This window comes from Podarcis melisellensis (assembly GCF_964234715.1).
Source record: "Podarcis melisellensis genome assembly, chromosome: 16".
Classification (NCBI taxonomy): Eukaryota; Metazoa; Chordata; class Lepidosauria; order Squamata; family Lacertidae; genus Podarcis; species Podarcis melisellensis.
In genome coordinates, this window is record NC_138533.1 from 13,072,442 (window position 1) to 13,093,305 (window position 20,864).

The following is a 20,864-nucleotide window of genomic DNA, read 5'->3' on the forward strand; positions in this document are numbered from 1 at the left end:
GCACATTCTCTGGTCAGTCTGCATAGTCACCCAGGAAACATGCCCATGATTTCTATCTCCAGTAGCATGCAATCTACCTCCAATATGCCCTCCCACTGATCATCCATGGTTCGAACCAGATTCCCACTTGCTAAACTACAGCAACTCTGCAACATCAAGAATTCCCAAATCTGGGTTTGCTCTTTTTTTCTACACCCAGTTTGCAGTGTGTTTCCTTCCATAGGCCCTCTTTAAATATACATATAAATACGCTGGCAGCTGCGTTGTGTCAGGTGAGGCCGTTTGCCCAGCCTCCCCAGGATTGACTTCAGCAGAGAATGGCCTCTTCTATCACTTGTGGTCTCATCCTCTTAGGAACTGAACCTGGGACCTTCTGCATGCAAATCAGGTACTCTGCACTGGGCTCCAGGAGTAACACATCATTTTGCATTTTAATTCCTGTTCAGTTCTCTCTGTGCCACAACTTACGGAGGCAAAACAGCAGCATCTTCCACAAAAGTGGGGCCTTTATTATTATTTGCTTGCTAGGGCTGATGAGAGTTGCAGCTCAATAACATAGTTCAAGCATATGAAGCCAAGGCAGCTGCCAAGATCCAAGTGTCACGCAGAAGAAAGGCAAATAGTGCCCCGGGTGAGAACATCATTGCCCTTGCACAATGAAGCAACAAGGCATTGCTTCATCAAGAGCTGGATTTAGGGGAGAGTGACCGGTTTGGTTGCACTGGGTGCAGAGCCTCGGGTGCATTGGTGGGGATGCTGCAACTATCATTTACAATGGGGTGCAAGAGACGGAGGGGTGCCAAATTTGGGTGTTGTACAGGGTGGCACTGTGGGTTAAACCACAGAGCCTAGGACTTGCTGATCAGAAGGTCGGCGGTTCGAATCCCTGCGACGGGGTAAGCTCCCGTTGCTCAGTCCCTGCTCCTGCCCACCTAGGAGTTCGAAAGCATGCCAAAGTGCAAGTAGATAAATAGGTACTGTTCCGGCGGGAAGGTAAACGGTGTTTCTGTGCGCTGCTCTGTTTCGCCAGAAGCGGCTTAGTCATGCTGGCCACATGTCCCAGAAGCTGTACGCCGGCTCCCTCAGCCAATAAAGCAAGATGAGCGCCGCAACCCCAGAGTCCTCCACGACTGGATCTAATGGTCAGGGGTCCCTTTACCTTTACCTTTTACAGGGGGCCAAGGTCCTCCAATGCTTCATCGCTGCTCCAGTACACCACTGTTCACATCCAAAGGGGAGCACTTACTTTCTGGAGTGGCAAAGAGCCTTAGGATCTTCGCAAGCCTTTGTCCTGATTTGCTCGTGCAAACGTCTCGTGGTAGTTAGACAAAGGACCCTTCCAGGCTGGTGGTTTATTCTGCAGGTGTGTCCTGCAACATTTCATTGGTGCAATAATAGTGCGTCACTGACAGGATTTATGCCGGATTGTCGATGCATCATTTTGCTTTATTAGTTGTTTGTGATGTTTCCGCAGTGTTACTGCATTACTGCCATCTGGAAGTGCCCTGATACCACCATGAACATAAACCATGGTGAATGCACATTAACAAGGAGGTCTGCAGGGCGCTGTGGATGATCTTCATTGGGCATTCATTCTGATTTGTTTATGGGGCTGTTATACTGCAATGTGCATTCATCCTGATTTGCTTGAGGCTGTTTACATGTCTCCCATTATCTCCCATTATCTCGTTCATACAATACTTCTCAGTTCATTTCCTTGTCACTTTCCAAACCACAAAAGTCTCTTTTTTTAATGGATTTGTTGTGGTAGGGCGACACAACTTTTCTTATTCCACCAGGCCTATGCAGGCAATTAAGAACACATCATTCCACAATGGTTAATTGATGCCATTAAACCCCCCCCCCCACTTTTTATGGTTTTGTTGTGCAGTTTTATGGTTTTATTGCTGTGAATGATACAGCAGTAAATAACTAATAAATAGTTATAAATAACTAATAAATAGTAAATAAATGTGCAAACCTATATTTCAAGTATATGCACGCAAATCCCTCCTGCAAAATACAGCCTAGAGCAGCCTTCCTCTCAGATGGTTAGTGTAGTGCTGATAATGTCAAGGTTTCAGGTTTGATCCCTGTAAGGGACAGCTGCATTGCAGAGGGTTGGACTAGAATGATCCTCAGGGTCCCTACCAACTTTGATTCTATGATTCCTCAACCTTTGCCATACACCCGGTATTTCCCGGACAAAAACCCCTTGCAACCGTTGGTGTCCGGAAAAATCCAGACGTATGACAGGCAGTGTCGGCACTGTTGCTGGGGCCGGTTTTCTTTAAGAATAGCTCAACAACCACCAACTTTCGTGTCCAGATCTTCACTCCTTGAAATACGGCAACCCTACTTGGGTTCCCATGTGCCATTGGACTACCACTCCCATCATCCATAGCCAGCTGAGGCAGCAATCAGGGATGATGGGGGTGGTAGTCCAAAACCTGGGAACCCAAGGTTGAGAGAGGCTCCTTTAAACTTGAATTAAGCCACGAAATTAACATGATGCAGACAAACCTTCCTCCAGCAGGGGGCGGCAACCCCAGGCCTTAATCCCCCGCTTCCCCCTCCCCTTTTGCTCTTCCCCAGATGACAGAAGGAGGAGACAGAGCTAGCATGACGTCACTGTTTGTTATTTGCAGCCTTCCTGGTTCTGCTCTTCTCTCCGCCCAGGACATTCTCAGCTGTTGCAGGACTGCCACCCGGCTAAAGGTTAGTTTTGCGTCTCTCTTTCTAGCATCTGACCACCGATCCTCTCTAGTTGAGGACTGGAGAACTCTGTAGCCGTCGAGGGGCTGTTGGACTCCAACTCCCATCAGCCCCAGCCAGCATGACCAATGGTCAGAGAGGGTGGGAATTGTAGTCCAGCACCGCCTGGTGGGCCGTATCTCCTCTCTCTCTGATTTAGCTCAGTTTAGCTAATTTAGACTGGTAGTAGTAGCTACCCGGGGACTTCCTACCTAGACTAGTCTTTCCCATCTCTGGAGATGTCGGGGATCGATGCTGCGTGCAAAGCACGTGCTTATTTTTTATGACCTGCCTTTCTACTTATTGGGGAAGTCACATAATTAAGATCTCCACTGTCTTCTGGATTATGCATTGTTATATATAAGGAAGGCCTGTCAATTTGGATGCTTTGTGTTGCAAAAAAACCTGGACTGTTGCTTTAGTCTTACCTCAGGACAGCAGCACTCTTGACTTGCTCCTAGCAGGAATGCATGAAGTTCCTTCCTCCTTTATTTGCTGTTCCAAGTTTCAGCACCATTTTTTAAAAAAGTGAGGTGGTAGACGACAGAAATGGGAAAGCGCATTTCTGCAGGGTGGTAGTAGAATAAGTGTTTTTGGTGTGTCCTAGAAAGTGAAATAACCATATATGTTACAGGGAGGTTTGCAAAGTGTGGATGGCATCCCTCTTATAATTTAGGAAAGCTGCCTTATGTAGAGATAGGCCATTGGGCTATCTGGCTCAGTCCAGTCATTATACTGACCTGCAGCAGCTCTCCAGGATTTTAGATCGGGAACATTTCTAGCCCTCTTGGATAATTTGGAGGTTGAATGTGGGACCTTCTGTATGCAAGGCATCCACCACCATGGCCCTTCCCTATTTCAGCTCTATGATTCTCCATTTTCACTTTATAGAATCAAAGAATATTAGAGTTGAAAGGGACCACAGCAGTCATCTATCCCAACCCCCTTGCAAAGGAAGGATTATGGCTCTGATTCATGATTTTATGTGAAAACACTTTCCCCTCAAGTAACGTGATTGGCTGGGGAGCAAGCTAGCTAGCTATGTGAGATGCATGTGAACATTGGGCACATCTTTGAGAAGGTGAGTGGTGTGATTGGCTCAGCTGATGCATGTACACACACACTACCTGAGAAGCTGTTGGATAGGACAGGGCAAAGACTTGCTCTCAGCTGCTGCTCTGTGCCTGCCTTGTATATTTCCACGTGGCTGAAATGTGTCCTCGAACTCTGATTATGCCTCTTGCTTGCCTGGAAGGCAGATAGAGAGGGTGTGTAGAAATTAGGTTACTGCACAAAGGTAGTATTTGCATTCACTGCTCTGCTCACTTTTGCCTCTGGCTTGCAAGGATGGGTGCTAGTCTGAACTTTGTACATGTCTTATTTCTATGGCTCCTGGCATGAGTTTTGTATGTACTCCTCATGAACCACCTTTGATCGTGGTACAACAACTTATTTCAAATGTGACCTGGAAAGAACACTTAGCATCCTGACCCTGATAGCTGCATAAGATCAGAGCAGTAATCTTTGCCAGAAATATAGCATGTGCAAGCAGGAATGAGGTTTCACACAGACAATGGAGATATATTCAAGGTAAATTTGTGCTTCAGGAACTGCAAAGATAAATATGTGGCTCTCCCAAAATTAATGCTGTGTCCTCTTCACTTCAAACATATATTACAAAACAGAATATGAAATGCACTAGAATGAATGAACGAACAAGAAGTTATGGGGTTTTATGGAAAAGGTAGTACCCCGGGCAGGAGACACGTCTTACTCCTTCTAGGGTAGTTTGTCCACATTTGGGAAATGCCTTCGACTGGCTGGCTAAACCAGGTGAGGGTAGCTGATGGGACTCAAACCTTCCGTGAGTCAGGGACTTCCTCTGCAGGCGAAGACAGGTTCTGGTGGATTGAGCAGATTAGATTGATAGTGGGTCTTATGGTCAAGAAGGTAGTTTCTGTGCATTCTTGAGAGCGGTGGTTCCCAAACTTTTTTTTGGCCATGCCCCACCTAAGCATCTCTAAAATCCTGATGCCTCCCCCCCACCCCGTGACATATAGTTCTTATTATTCAAGTGAACTCGTATTCACATGGAGGAAGCCTAAAAGGCCATTCACTGTTAATAACACATTCTTGAATTGCCATCCTTAAAAATCAAATTGCCCCCCTGTGGGGCGTGTGCCCCACTATGGGAACCATGGCTTTAGAAAGAAGTGAGGAGCAGATGGGGCTCATCAACCAGGGAAGGTAGCCCATCTAGGAGAAGGAAGCCTCTGATCCCAAACCTCCTCTGCCCTGCAGGATATATTTGGGAAGAGAAAGGGCTAAGGAGTAAACCCTACACAAATTCAGAGTGGAGTCTCTAAGATGGTTGGATAGCACCTCCTTTCAACAACTCCTGCATCCCAGCTGGTGCCAGATGTATTACTCTGCTTTCCTTTGGACCACATCAGTGAAGCCTAGGGATATGTGTGTGTCATCATCTACACAGCCTAGGACCCCACTACAGACTGCCCAGAATTGCTCCCCTGGGGAAGTCACTTCAGCGCTGCTAACACAGCGGTTTGACTTTATCCCCGGAGGCGCACTCCATTGTCCCTAGAGACAGATGGGTGCCAACAACAGTCCAGAGATATAGGCCACACGATTTGATTAGACCAATGGGAGAAATTATGGAAATATGATGTCAAATTCACAGCCTGTGTCACAATCAGAGAAAATATAATGAAATATAATGGTACTTAACCCCGGTCAAATCGGCAAAAAATTATAAATCAAAATCTCATTTGTGCTGGAGATGCAAAACAGAGATAGGAACCATGTATCATATGTGGTGGGAGTGTGTGTATATTAAACAATTTTGGAGTGACATTCAAGAGGAACTTAAAAGAAAAATGCTTAAAATATGATGTAAAAAGAAACCAGAGGCATACCTTTTAGGAATTACCGTATATCGACTGACATTCCTGCCGCTAGGAAAAAAGTTTTCTTATATGCAACCGCTGTGGACAGAATGATTATAGCAAAAAATTGGAAGGGGGAAAAACTCCCTTAATAAGAGAATGGCAAATAAGATTTTGTGAATATATAGAACCAGCAAGATTTACAGCAGTGGTAAGGGGCCAATCAGACTGTAGCCTTATGAGGCTTTGCCCTCGGGTGGGAAAAATATTGCGCCCGGGAAAGGGAAGTGGGAGTCAACAGACACTCAAGGAATAGTTTCGGATAAAAGGCTTTTATTTCTACCATCCATGAACTGGTAGAAGGAGCAAGTGTGATAGTTCACAAAAAGCATGCACAAAGTTCACTGTCATGTGCACAAGCATATATACCCCTTTCCAGTTCCCTCCCCCTTTTCTCCTTTCCTGCCCCATGAGTTCCTGCCCCATGAGTCCTGCCCCATGAGTCCTGCCCCATGAGTTCCTCTGAGCATGAACAGAAAGCTGTCTTGGGACCATTTTTGGACTTTTCCCAGAAAGGGGGTGAAAGGGTTTCAGAGTGTTCCCAGTTATGTTTCAATCTCTTGTTCTGGCATGGTTCCCGGGCAGAAAGCAAGTTGCAATGTGGTTCTTTAGCAAGGCCAAAGGCTCTGAGAAAGGCCTGAGAAACAATGGACTCTTCTCTACCTTTGTTGCAATCTTTTTTAGTTACAGCAAGCAGAATATGCTTAACTAATGCTGCTTTTGCTTTAGAGGAAATGCAGTTTTTAATGCTTGAGGCGAGGCCTGGCTGGGGGGGGGGGGAATTCACGAACAGTTTTAGTGTTTTTGGGGTGATCCTAACTGTTCCCCTACAAGACCAAAAACTGATAGAGGAGTGGACTTGCGTGAAGAAATACATCAAAAAACATTGTTCTGGTATTAATATATCAATATGCAATGAATGAAACTTACAGAGTAAAAATTAAGAAGAAATGGGTATAAGATGAGATAGTCAAAAATAATATTGATAACACAGCGAAAAGAAGAAAAGAAACAAAGTAAGCCACATATAGGTGGAGGAAAGTCAAAATTTATGTCTGTATGTTTAGTTTGTATGTTTGTTTTCTTTTTTTGTTGAGAGGTGTATGTATAATAAGTTTGTTTAGTGTTCTGGTTTGTGTTTGTAAGTATTGCATTTATCAATAAAAATTAAAACAACAACAACAACAACAGTCCAATCAGGAGCCCTTGGCAAAATGGAGTCACTATTGCTACTACTAGGCCCGTTGCCGGTGGTTACCAGGCTGTCATAATTCTTCAGGGCCTCAATGGGCACCTCCAGCTGTGCTGGAAAAAAACCCAATCAGACCAGTGCCATGTCTGAAATTTTTTTGAGGATCTGTGACAGGGGCCCTTGCCACAAGGCCACCCAGAAGCCAAAGACCCTGATGGCTCGAGAAGGGGGCACCGCAGAAGCCATGACCTCAGCCCCACTCCAGCCTCTGCTCCGTGAGAACAGCGTGCTTCTGCTGACAGCTCCAACCCAAAATTCAGTGAAAGCGGGACCTGAGAGAATGACAAAAGTCCTGAAGGAACCTTCAGTGCTGAGTCGGAAAGAATACCCACTGAATAAGGAAACTGCTGCCTCCACTCGGAAGGGTCTGAACCTAGTATGGAAGAGAGTATGCTGTGGGGATGAATCAGAGAGGAGCCGAGTGATACGTCCGGAAAATAATGCGATGGGGAAAGCCAACCGTCCCTGGGGGACCATCCCCAAAGGCTTTGGGGGTTGTGTCCCCCAACCTCCTTGTTCTTACGATAAGCAACTGGCAAGAATGTCTAAAAGCCTGGTGGCAAAGCCAGGGGGCCTACTTCATGCACCCCATATGCAAGCCAAAGGAGACCAAGTGGGGGTGCCCACCAGGGGCCCCCCTGGCACATTCAGGACAGGAGTTATAGGGTCGAGAAGAAGCAAAAAGCCGCCTCGCCAGACCTCCTTCTTCAAAGGTAGGGCGGCCCAACACCAACCTGTCTGGATCATAGTTAGCAATGACACAGGGAGCAAGTGCTTATGAAACAGGTAGCTCTAGCAATCAAGCCCAGCTGCGAAGCAGGCTGCAAATGCTAAAAGTCAGAACGAAGGTAAACAAAACCGTTCTAGAGCAGTCATCTTCAGTCCGACCAGACCCACGTTGGACTCCCAACACGTTGGACTTTTACATTTTCACTGTTCACCGCATATCACACACTGAGGTGTTGGCATACTGTCCATTCCGTCCCCCTATACAAGTGAACCAATATTTCATGTATTGTTGGTTAAACATTTGAACCCTTTTCATAGTTATGACCTCGCTTTGATTTCCAGTGGTTTTCTCCTCAGTGAAGCTTGTGGTTGTGTAAGACAGCAAGTCATCATTCCTATTTGTGAATGCATTTTGTTACCCCCCAAAGTCCTATCATTTCCTTTCTTTCTCTGTCACCTGCTGCTGCTGCCTTTTTCTTTCCCTGCCTTCCTGCACTTTTTGTCCCCCACCCTATTTTGCCTTTGTGCTCCTCTCTCATCTTCTGCCTTCTTTTTGCCTCCTCAGCCATTCATCTCCTGTCACTTCCATGTGTGTCACCTGCTTTCACAATCCTTTCTGTCACCAGCTGTCTATCTACCTGTTGCCTCTTCCCTGCCACCCCTTCTTCTGGCACATTCTCTTTACCTTCTCAAACATTTCTACTCTTTTTCTAACCTCCTGCTTCCTTTCACCTGCTGCTATTGCCTTTCCGTCTCGCTTTCATTTTCCCTTTTTGACTCCGCTTGCTTTCTTCCACCTTGTGCTGCTTTCCCTCACACTTTAATTCACACCTCTCTGCTCCTGCTCCCTCCTGATGTCAACTTGTCTGAAATAAAAGAAGAAAGGATTTCTGGGAAAGATTCATCGCTCTCAGCACCTAACATTGGCAGCGACTGATCCTTGTTGCACCTTTGAAGTTTGAAGAAAATGCTCAGATTCTCCCACACTGAAGAAGCATATAGCTGTAGGTTTTTTTAAATTAAAAAGTCCCCTTTTAGTTTGCCATTTTACAATTCTTTTTTTTTAAAAGGCAATTAAATAAAAGTTATTTTCATTCTAAATCAACACTGAAATATTAAAGCTGAAATTCTATGCATACTGACTTGAGAGTAAAGCCCCGCCCATAGTTCAGCCTTGGGAAACTTGCTCCCAAAAAAGAATACAAAAGATCAGGCTGCAGAATTGCCACAATCCTACCAGGGCACATGTTTACTGAGAAGTAAACGAAAAAATGGAATCCCTCCCATGTTGTTGTTTAGTCGTTTAGTCGTGTCCGACTCTTCGTGACCCCATGGACCAGAGCACGCCGGCACTTCTGTCTTCCACTGCCTCCCGCAGTTTGGTCAGACTCATGCTGGTAGCTTCGAGAACACTATCCAACCACCTCGTCCTCTGTCATTCCCTTCTCCTTGTGCCCTCCATCTTTCCCAACATCAGGGTCTTTTCCAGAGAGTCTTCTCTTCTCATGAGGTGGCCAAAGTATTGGAGTCTCAGCTTCAGGATCTGTCCTTCCAGTGAGCACTCAGGGCTGATTTCCTTAAGAATGGATAGGTTTGATCTTCTTGCAATCCATGTGACTCTCAAGAGTTTCTTCCAGCACCATAATCCCTCCCATGGTTGAAGCTAAAAATCCCCTCTCCTCATTAAACCTCAGGGAATCTAGTCCTGCAGCTGCGGCAATGGAAACCCTATATACCCTGCCCTTTAAGAAACCTACCAAACCTTAGGTAGGTTTGAGGGCCTACCTAAGAAATCAAAGTGAATCTATCTTCTCCAAAAAGCAGATCAGGAGCATTAAAAAGTAACTTGTCTGATTTGATTTCACAGGGACTGCCTTAGCTGTTGCACATGGAAACATGGATGTCAAAAGGAAGAGCAACCATAAATTTTCCAGGCCGCCATCTCCCAATCTGGTAAGGCACACTGGGCTTACTTATTTCACAGCACCCTGAGCTCCCCTCTTTGTACCCAAGAGTGACACTACGCTGAGCATCCCAGGGCATTGTGGCAAATAAAAATGGATTAGCGCTGCTGCCATAATTGCCAGGCAGACCTGAAGAGGCCTGTCAATGTAATAGGACCTCCCAGAAGATGGCACTTTGCCCAGAGTCCCCTCAAACAAGGAGCTGGCGCTGCATTGGTTTATTTTAAACATTTATTTGATTTCTGGTTTTCCTCCAAGGAGCTCAGGTGGGCATATATATTGATCTTCCTTCACTTTTATTCTTGTAGCAACTCTTTCAGGTAGGACTGGCTGAGCGTGAGACTGGTAATATCGTCTTAAATTTCAGTGGATGAAAATTTTCAGCAGATGTGTAAAGGTTAACAGGAAAGACGCCTGCTTAATCTCCCCTGAGGCTCCTCCTGCTCCTTCTGTTGAGCAGGTCCTGTTTGTTGTCTGCTTCTCAGCCCTGCCCTGCCTGGCACAGCGGACTTTTCCTTTTCAAAAAAGGATCCTGTTGTCATCATGGGTAATATCTGCCGTGAGCAATTAGGAATTTGGAGATAGTCCCTTACTGGACTGTACAGTTATTTTGACGTGGCAGAGTCTGCTGTTTTTCCGCTAGTGGCAGAGTTTCCTGTCCCTGCTTGTTCCCAGCTGTTTGTTAAATCCTGGGCAGCAGTCAGGATCCTTCCTGCTTTAGCTCTAGTCAACTTTCCAGCCCTTTGCTCCTGGTTTTTTTGCAAAGCTCCTACCCTGGTGACAAGGAGGAAGCGGCAGTCCTGGTGATCATGGCGATGCACAGTAGGGTGCCAGAATTTGATGTGGTAAGTGAGCTGTGTTGGGGGGGGGCACTGGATCATTATTTTAAGGTAACAAAGTGTGGCACAGAAGTGATCTGTTGCTTTGGCTGATTTTGGAGAGAACAGTGGTGTAGTTCGGCGATTTTGGGTTCTGGACTTAATGGTGCTTAGAGCAACCCCTTCCTCCCACCTTTTCCCAATGATAAAGTGCATGACCTTTGAAATGTGGGAAGCCATCCCTGTGTTATACAAAAAATGAGGGCTTGACTTTTACAGCCCAACTCCCCATCGAGAGATCCAGTGTCCCTTAAGTCTGAGAAAAATGAGTGTAGGCAGGAAGCAGTTGAGGAAAGCAAGGAAAATCTTTATTTTCTCTTGTAATGAGAGTCCCCTATCCACCTTGCAAGGTGGTGGGACCCAGAACAAAGGTGTGTGACAACTTTTACAGACTTTAGAAATTGCCCAGCCCCTTAGCCAAAGACCACTCAAGCATCACAAACTTAAATTTGAGAGCATGACTTGTCTCTTGTGAGTCAAGGTACCTGACAATACCTGTTAGCTGCTTCTCCTGGCCCAATGAATCCATTGTCACAGATCTTCCCTGATTTATACACAGAAGATGCCCTTTTTTGACAGGTTTGCTCTGCTTTTAATAGACACTTGCCAGACCGGTTCTGCCTGTGCTCTGGCTCTGGTTGCGGATTCTGCTGTGTCCACTGAACACCTGCCCTCCTTCCTTCTCTGTGGGCCCAGCACATCATAGGATCATGGAGTTGGAAGGGGAACCCCAGGGTCATCTAGTCCAACCCCCTGCAATGCATCGTGCAGTGCGCAAGGGGGAGCCGGTCTAACCTTGCCTACGACCAGCCCAGGGACATGGTGCACGCAGGCGTTCCTTCGCTGGCCAGGAGGAGAAGGAGGCTCTGACCCAGCCCCGAAGGCCTGGCTTGCCTCCCCCCAGCTCTGGAAGGTGGCAGGAGCTCAGCCACACGGCATCGATGAGAGAGCTTGTCGTGGGGGCGCCTGGTTGCACCCCTTCAGAATTTTGCACCCAGGGCAGTCGCCCCTGTGGTCCTCCCCTATGCTACACCACTGCTTGGGAGTAAAATACTTTGACCCTGTTGTGATGTTTGTGTTGATGTGTGCCTGTCTCTGTGGCCTCTGACTAACCTGTGAAAGGTTAGTTTCTCTTTCCTTTTTGGGACCTTGCAGCTGAAGCTGTGCAGCGTAGCTCTTCAGGACTTAGTAGCTAATGATAATCCTAGCAGAGTAGACCTAAATTAGTTATGTACATTAATTTCAGTGGGTCTGCTCTTATTTATTTATGCATTTATATCTCACTTTTTTTCTGAGGAGCTCAAGGTGACATCCTCATTTAATCCCCGCAGCAACTCTGTGAAGTAGGTTAGCCTAAGAGAGGCATTGACTGGCCCAAGGTCACGCAGTGAGCGTCATGGCCAAGTGGGGATTTGAACCCTGGTCTCCCAGGTCCCAGTCGGGCACTCTAACCACTGCTCCACTCTGGCTCTCAGTAGGACTAGAGTAGGACTCCTGAGTAAGGTTAGAATTGGACACAAATGATGATGGGAGTTGTAGTCAAAAACTACAACATCAGGTTAGCAGAGTGGACTATGGTCACTACACAGGAGATTAGCTTTGTAGATTGGATCTTTTAATAGTGCAGGTAGCATCTTTTGTGGGCGAAATTTGTTGATGTTCCCTTACTGAGTATAGGAATCTAGAAAGGAGTCTCTTAGGGGGAAAGCACTTTCAGTTTTACTTTTTTACTCTGACTGACTTGCATCCCTGCAGGATTCAGGAGAAGCCCTGCCTGGGTTCTAATAAAGTTTTCAGCTGTTTGTTTACTGAATATTTGTGGAATAAGAACAATAGCCAGGACTCTGTGTGTGGTTTCAAAGTGTTGTACCGAAGGAACCCAAATTCTGAATCTCATGCAGCTCAGAATGGGGTTGTATCCAACATACAGTACCCTCCAACATTTCTCAGATTAAAATAGGGACGTCCCATTCCATAATGATAATTTTACTATTTATACCCCATACATCTTATTGCATTGCCCAAGCACTCTGGGCAGCTTCCAACATATATAAAAACATAATAAAACATTAAACAAACTTCCCTATACAGGATTGCCTTCAGACAGCTCAGGGGTTGGACAACTCCATACCCTTCAACATATCTCCAATCCATTCTAACGAAAAGCGGGACATTCTGTGGTCAAATCAGAAAATGGGACGGCTTCTCTAAACGAGGGATGTCTCTAGAAAATAGGGACACTTGGAGGGTCTGTATCCATTATTAGTTCTACTCAGAATTGGAATTAATGGGCACAACTTACTTAGCTTCGTTTATTTCAATGGCTCTGTTCTGAGTAGATGGAAAGAGCCCATGCATTTTTTAAAAAATATATATGCATGTACCTTTGCTTATTTACCACAGTTAAACTCTTCTTAGTTATGGAACAAGCAGCTATACAGAGGCCCCCACTGACTTTCTGATGATAAGAGCTGTTTGACAGCAGAACGGACCCCCTCAGAAGGTTGTGGACTCTCCTTCATTGAAGGTTTTCAAGCAGAGGTTGGATGGCCATCTGTCATGAATGCTTTAGCTGAGATTTCCGCATTGCAGGGGGTTGGACTAGATGACTGTTGGGGTCCCTTCCAGCTCTACAATTCTATGAATTAATGAAAGTCTTCTTAAGCCAACCTTGTGGCTTCTGATATTTCAGGACTCATGTGCTTTCAAGTATTTAGTGAAATCATAAGGGCTAGAAAGTTGCTCTTAAAAGAAAAGTGAAAGCCAGAATTAAGAACATAGTGTGTGTGTGTGTGTGTGTGTGCGCCCGTGCGTCCGTGCATAACTTGTATCAAGGTGTAACTGTCAGAAATATAGATAGATAGGTAATTTGTTCCATACAAACTGTAGACTGTTGCAAACAAAGCTGTACAAATTTTCAAATCAAAGAAGGCAGCTGTGCAGAAAGTTAGAAAAAACCCAAAAACCTTAAAAAAAACATCAGCAGGAAATGAATGACCTTGTATCCAATCTACAATTGATTGCAGAAGCATGTAAAAAATGTTGCCTGCATCTAAGATAAATCTAGTGCATTCCAATAATGCCCTCCTATGGATAAGCTGGGAAATAATCAATGATTTGAAAGTTTGAAAAATAGCCTCCAGAAACTGATGGAGCAACTTAACTGTGCTACATTTATTGAGCTTCCTCCAAAATAAATGGAACATACTTTCCACAGCGCGCTCTCAAGCAGAATTGGGAACTGAAATAAATATTCTATATTTCTGTCCTCGGCCATCAATGCTTGCATATTATTATTACATACCCTGCCAAAAGCCCCAACAAGAGTGCTCAGAGGTGCGCACAATGCGAAGACGTTAGAATAATGCAGGCATAAACACAATACAGATAAAAGCAGGTTTTTTTAAAACAACAACACACACACCAAAGAATTGCTTACAATGGGATGATAGAATTAGAACAGCAGCAGAAACAATGGGATTCCAGCTGGCCTCCATCAGACCCAGAAACAGTCTGTGCCCTCTTTCATAGGGCTGCGTTTATGACTGCTCTGGAATGCCCCTGCGATGCTCTGAGCTTTCCCATGACTCGCTGGCTCTGACTTTTGCTTTGTTTGTGGGCTCTGTGTGCCTTTTCTTTCAAACTTCCCTAGCAGGGGCGTTGCTAGACATTTGAATGATTTGGAGAATGGGAGCCCATAGGAACAAGTTTGCCTAAGGTGTGCATTTGCAGGTAATACCTAGAGCAGCAGTGGCTGGTGTCCATGGAGAGCAGTAAGGCAGTAGGCAAAGAGGCTAGCAGGAAATGTGGCTGGGGACAGCTGGAGCCAGAACCAGGGCTGGCCGATACAGTCATACCTCATGTTACGTTTGCTTCATGTTATGTTTTTTCAGGTTACATCCTGCAGTGACCCGGAAGTACCGGAAAGGGTTACTTCCTGGTGTCGCCGCTCGCGCATGCACATAAGTGCCAAATTACGGTGCTTCAGGATGCGCTCTTTTCATGTTGCGAATGGGCCTCCGGAATGGATCCCGTTCGCAACCAGAGGTACCACTGTATCTGGTTTTCAGCATCGTGATATATCACCCGCTAAACATCACCACACACCGATGAATCCCAATGTCTGAAATAAGGATGGAGCCGTGTGGATGCATTGGATGGTTTCATGGTTTTGGATGATATCTCGATATATCGCCCAGCCCTAGCCAAAACCAATAACAGGCAGACCCAGCTAATTCTAATGTTGTCCCCGTCCTCATCCTCCCAAGTGAGTTCTGCGAGAGCAGCACGAAATGACAGGGGAAACTGGTAGGCAGTGGTGGTGGTCCTGGCCAAGGGCAGACTAAAGTTGGTGGAACTCTGTGCAATTCACTCTAATGAACCCACCCCATGTGGTATAGGTACAAATTTATGATTTACATGTCACAGAAAGCAAGCCAACTAATTTCCAACCCAAATCACTCCTGATACATCCTTCTCTTTCATTTTCACTCCAGCCCAGATCGTCCAGACTTCAATTAAGGCTGCCTCCCGCAGTGCCCCTGTTTCCTATTTTCTTTCTTCCCGTTTCCATACGTGCTGCTGCCGAGTGTGGCTAACTAACACTTTCCCCTTGTCTGCTCTTCTTACAGGATGACTTGGAGCTTGGGGACTTGATTGAAATATTCCGCTTTGGATACCAGCACTGGGCCATCTACGTGGGGAACGGCTTTGTGATTCACCTGGCTCCACCCTGTAAGGAATCGTAAGATTAAGATGGCCAAGTGACCGGGCGGTTTGGTACGGTGGGTGGAAGAGGTGGTCTTCCCCTGTGCATCTTAAATGCAGCTTGATTCCTGCGTTGCAGGGGTTTTTGGAATAGATGACTCTTGGGGGTCCCTTCCATCTTTGCTAGTCAAGGTGCAGTTAAAGGCACTGAATTAGGGACCAGCAAGAATGATGGCAACCCTAGCCTCCATAGGCCTAGGGGAAGGTTTTCAGTATTTTATTTTATTACAGGGTATGTTAATTAATTAATTAATTAATTATAATAATAATTTTTTATTATTTATACCCTGCCCATCTGGCTGGGTTTCCCCAGCCACTCTGGGCAGCTCCCAACAGAATATTAAAAATGCGATAAAACATCAAACACTAAAAACGTCCCTAAACAGGGTTGCCTTCGGATGTCTTCTACAAGTCAGGTAGTTGTTTATTTCCTTGACATATGATGGGAGGGCATTCCACAGGGCGGGCGCCTCTACCAAGGAGGCCCTCTGCCTGGTTGAAATTGGTGCTGCACCAAAAACTTATTCTGTGTCCCCACTACTACCTGAACATTCTCCATCAACGAATGACATATTCCATTTGAAAATGATCAAAGAGGAGAGAAAATGCCAGTGAAACCCTAATGGGTGTGGTACGGAGCTCCATTTGCAGGTATCTCAATTTTGAGGTGAGGAGGAGGAGGAGTTTGGATTTGATATCCCGCTTTATCACTACCCTAAGGAGTCTCAAAGCGGCTCACAATCTCCTTTCCCTTCCTCCCCCACAATAAACTTTCTGTGAGGTGAGTGAGGCTAAGAGACTTCAGAAAAGTGTGACTGGCCCAAGGTCACCCAGCAGCTGCATGTGAAGGAGCGGGGAAGTGAACCCGGTTCACCAGATTACGAGTCCAGTCCTCTTAACCACTATACCACACTGGCTCTCAAGGTGTCCCAAGGGATACATCTACACCATATGTCTTAAAGCACACTGAATGCCCTTTGGAAGCACATGGCTTGCCCCTCAGAATTCATTTGTTAAGGGCTCTGTGAAGCGTTAACTACAGTTCCCAGGATTCTTTGGGGGGGGGGAAGGAATCTGTGTGCTTTAAATGCATGAGCATTGAAGGGACAGGGTAAAAGGTTTTTGTAGCCAGCTTTCCCCCATCACGGCCTCTCTCTCTCTCCCCCCGCCCCAGCTGAATATGCAGGAGCAGGCTGCGCTAGCATCATGTCCACCCTAACTGACAAGGCGCTGGTGAAGAAGGAGCTGCTACGGGAGGTGGCAGGGAAGCACCGCTACCGGGTGAATAACAAGCACGACACAAAGTTCCCGCCACTGCCCAGGACCAAGATCGTCCAGCGGGCTGAGGAGATGGTGGGCCAAGAGCTACAGTACAAAGTCACCAGCGAAAACTGCGAACACTTCGTCACCGAGCTACGCTATGGTGTGCCCAGGAGTGATCAGGTACTATTATTACTGTTTATTTACTCAATGGCATTTGTGCCCTGCTCTCAGAGCAGCTTGCAAAAAAAAAGAAAGGAAGAAAGCAAAAACAGATCTAAGATGGCCCCTCCCTGCTCACAGTCTTCAAATAAAGACACGGCACACAAGGAAATAGGAAGGGGAGGAGGTGAAAGCAAGTTCATAATGCTAGAACTCAGGGCCACCCAACAGAATTTTTGAATATTTGGGGCAGACAAAAGGAAGTTATTCTTCACACAGCACATAATTAAACTATGGAATTGGCTCCCACGAGATGGAGTGAGGGTCACCAACTTGGAAAGCTTCCAAAGGATAGCATCCTGCGTGAAACAGGATGCTTGGCCTTTGACCTGATCCTGTAGTAGCAGGGCTCTTATATTGTGCAGCATGAAGCCATTGGATGCATAAAAACCAGATAGTTTTGGAATAAAAATTGTCCAGACCCATAAGTATTAGTCAAAGCTTTACAAACCAGAACTTATTCAAAACAGGTACAAAAACACCAATGAGACATGCAGATAATTCCATAAAGCACACGCTTATCCAAGCATAGGTTCTTCTTCTTAAATATATATAACACAGTTACTATCAGAGCAAAAATCAATGCTCTTTCTCTCCCATAGCCTGCATTAGCCTGCATCCAGCTCCTTGAGAGGCCCATTTATACACTGTTTGGCTCTCTGTTGCATCCAGAGAAGGACTAACGGGCAACTCCCTTCTAGATGGAGATTTGCAATTGAATAAATCACATGCTCTAAGATTAAACACTCGCGTTTAAGCTAGCAGAGAACAACAACAGTTCTTCTAAACTCAGTCAGAGCTCAGAGAGAGCTTCAATGGAAATTTCCAATGTTAAACCCTTTCCACAATATACATACAGGCATTCTCCATTTCAGTGTGCAATTAAACATTTATACTTAACATCCTTCTGGTGGTCTTTGCTGACTTGGCTCCCCCTTTGATCCTGCAGGTCCGAGATGCCCTGGTGGGGGTTAGCATCGCAGGGCTGGGCTTGGCCGCCCTGGGACTCTTTGGTGCTGCCGTGGTCAAGAGGAAGAAACAACAGAACCAATAACAGAACCAATAACAGAGACTCTGAGATTTCCGTGCTCCCTTGGTTTTTTTCTTTTTCAGGTTTTGTGTTATTTGAACAATTACCTCTTTGGGGTAACAAACAAACAAGCAAAATAGTTGCTCCCATTTTGGGCCACAGCCTTGGACACCCTCTCCCGTTTCTTAACTCCTTGTTGAGAGTGACTTGCTTCTCTCTGAGTCCCAAGTCTAAAGCAATTCTTCACAGCCTCCCTGGAGCGGAAAATTGGAATGTCGGATGCTGCCTTTAGAGACCATTGGTCCATCTAGCTCCGCCCTACCCATGCAGATGGGTTGCACCTCTCCAGGGTTTCGGACTGGAAACTAGGGATGTAGGAGGGCATCCCTTCCTGTATTTGTCAACTGCAGTGCTGTCTCTGTTCTGCCGCAGTTCGCCCTCTGCCCCAAACAACGTCATTCGTGCCGTCTGCTGTGGCAAAATCACATAATTTGCATCATTTATGTAATTAATTGTGTAAGTTACATTGTCATTACATTATCCCATTCTATTCATTTCAGTGCAAAGGAAACACAATCCAAATGGAGGGGAACAGTGTGATCCATTGGGTATTGATTGCAGACTGAATGCAACAGGAAATGCCAATCATACTGATTTTCGTTCCGGACACGGGACGAATAAGCAAACACCGACAATTTCTGCTCCTGCCTTCCGTTTATGTTGGAATTCCCCGACATCCCTACTGGATACATTTCCAGGCCTACCTGGAGATGCCTGGGATTGAACCTGAGATTTTCTACATGCCAAGCAGTTGCTCTACCACTGAGCTTCAACGGCCCTTCCCCAAAAGATGCCCTTTGGGGCATGAGCCTCCACAGGCTGTGTCCTGCTCCTGCTGTTCAATGGACAGTGCCAGGGATTGGTGCCAGTTTGGGGAGGGCAAAGCCTCTTCTCTTCTCCCCCTGCAAACAGCGACGGGGCAGTCAGGATGAAGCGAGTTCTCTCACTCTGCTGGACCCCTGGAGTCCCCACTTACCCATGGGGTTTTTTTGGGGGGGGTTGCCTAGCCCTGGCGTTCCCCCCCAGAGCCCTAGCAGCCAGAACCGTGTCGTCTTTTACTCCGACGACACAGAGCACGCCACCATTCCCTCCACAGCAGACTGGAAGACTAAACACAGGAGTTTTTAGTTTAGGCTTAGGCCTGTAGCAGAAGTGTAGCTAAACATGAACCACGAGAAGAACATAACTTAAACTGGCTGTGGTAGAGGTGATTTTCAGCACTCGTTTCTTTTGTTTAACACTCCCTTTTTGGCTGAATTTCTGTATTCCACTGCACGATAAAGCGCTCTGGATTTAGATGGGGGTGTGGCAAGGCGTAGGTTCTAAACACGTGGATTGTATCCAAATTTTTCTTAGATGCATGGAAATGTATGGACCTAAGTTGGTCATGTCCATTAGTCTTGATTTTGTTCTGACTAATACAGTATTGGACGCAACCCTGTGTATACAGAGCATAGCATGTATTTGCATATTTTGTTCTTATTCTGCATTTTATTTTATTTATTTAATTTGAAAGATTCGTAAGTTGGATAAGGCAAGAGCTCTCTTAAGTGGTATATGTAATAAAATTCTAGATAAAACACAGCTAAAATCCACAAAGCTACCTTTAAAAAAACTAATATACATAAAATAATTATGATTAAAATTCTGAGGAAATCAGTAAGGCTGTTCAAACAAACATAGGTGAGATATATGTCTGGGTAGGCTTGCTGAAATAAAATTTGTTGTCAATAGGCGTATAAAACAATTTAATGAGGGTGCCTGACTAATTTATTCTGTACTTTTTTTTTTAGTGATTTGTGTTATCTGTGCTGGATTTGCTGGCAGTGGGAAAGGATAAGGAGCCTAATTCAGGACACCAAAGGCCTACCTCAAGGCTCTGGGCATCTTATTCAGCACCCACTCCAGCTTCCAAGCACACACACTTTCAAAGGATATACTCACAGTCATAAGGACTAGAAACTTGACTTTAAAAAATAACTGAAAGGTGAGGTGCTCAGGGTCTGAGCCCAACACCATTTTATGTGTGTGTTTGCTTCTCTAGCATCTCAGACATAGAAACTGCCCTGGCAACATCCCTGCAAAAATGAAGACCTTATAGCTGTAAGATGGATGTGGTGGCCAGCTTGATGATTTCCCCCCTCCCCAAGCCACTACTTTCTACCAGTTGTTCTGGGACTACAGAACAGAGCCATCCATCACCCAGAGGACGAAGGGTTGAGGATGGGAGTGTTTTGGCGTTTGTATTGTTGCAACCTGTAAAGCCACCTTGGGCACCCATTGGTTAGAAGCGAGAGTCTAAATCTTCAAAGTGAATAACAACAAAAAAGTGATTTTTAAAAAGCACATTGCAGTCTATAACAGGGCAGCAAGCTTTCCCGTTGCTACACTAACAACAGCAACGTTGCGACTGCTCCTTTTTTATGGTATGTTTTGTACCATCTGTTCTTCTAATGTTTTATAAGTGAGATCAGTAAAATAATTCCATGAATATAAAATGGTCTGGACTGATGGATTATTTATTTGGGAAATTTATTAACCGCTTGCTCAAAACACAACACACACAGACATCTCCAAGCTGTGTACGTTTTCAGCTGTATAGAGAACAAGTGTGTGTGTGTGTGTAAATCCACCCTCGCACCCCTCCGTTATTAAAACATTTAAAATAAATGTACCTAAATCATGTGTCTACAGATACGCTTGATGAAACAAACAAGTTTTCAGCAGGCGTCTAAAATAGTATAGTCAAGGTGCCTGCCTTTTGTGGGAGTTGGAGAGGGGGTCTTCAAGGCTTTATTTATGCCAGCATTCACAGATGCAGGCTGTGTACACATCACCATTTATTCTGACTCCCATGAGCTGCCCACAACTGGTGTTTAGCCCAGTGCACGTTACACTGGCCAGTACAGTGGTACCTTGGGTTAAGTACTTACCGGTAATTCGTTCCGGAGGTCTGTTCTTAACCTGAAACTGTTCTTAACCTGA

At 45.5% G+C, this 20,864-nt stretch overlaps 1 protein-coding gene across 3 annotated transcripts; it reads left to right on the forward strand.

Moving 5' to 3' along the window:
- Positions 1 to 2,566: 2,566 nt before the first annotated feature.
- On the forward strand, positions 2,567 to 19,626 carry LOC309358520 (phospholipase A and acyltransferase 3-like). 3 transcript variants are annotated; one of them, XM_081891744.1, is made up of 5 exons: positions 2,567 to 2,718; positions 9,566 to 9,651; positions 15,172 to 15,274; positions 16,482 to 16,750; positions 17,739 to 19,626. In XM_081891744.1, exons 2-5 carry the CDS (start codon positions 9,595 to 9,597, stop codon positions 17,841 to 17,843), a joined length of 534 nt encoding a protein of 177 aa, XP_081747870.1. In that variant the 5' UTR covers positions 2,567 to 2,718; positions 9,566 to 9,594; the 3' UTR covers positions 17,844 to 19,626. The 3 variants fall into 3 exon arrangements, with proteins under 3 accessions (XP_081747870.1, XP_081747869.1, XP_081747871.1); XM_081891743.1 differs by lacking the exon at positions 2,567 to 2,718 and adding an exon at positions 6,989 to 7,682; XM_081891745.1 differs by lacking the exons at positions 2,567 to 2,718; positions 9,566 to 9,651 and adding an exon at positions 10,210 to 10,507.
- The last annotated feature ends 1,238 nt before the right edge of the window (positions 19,627 to 20,864 follow it).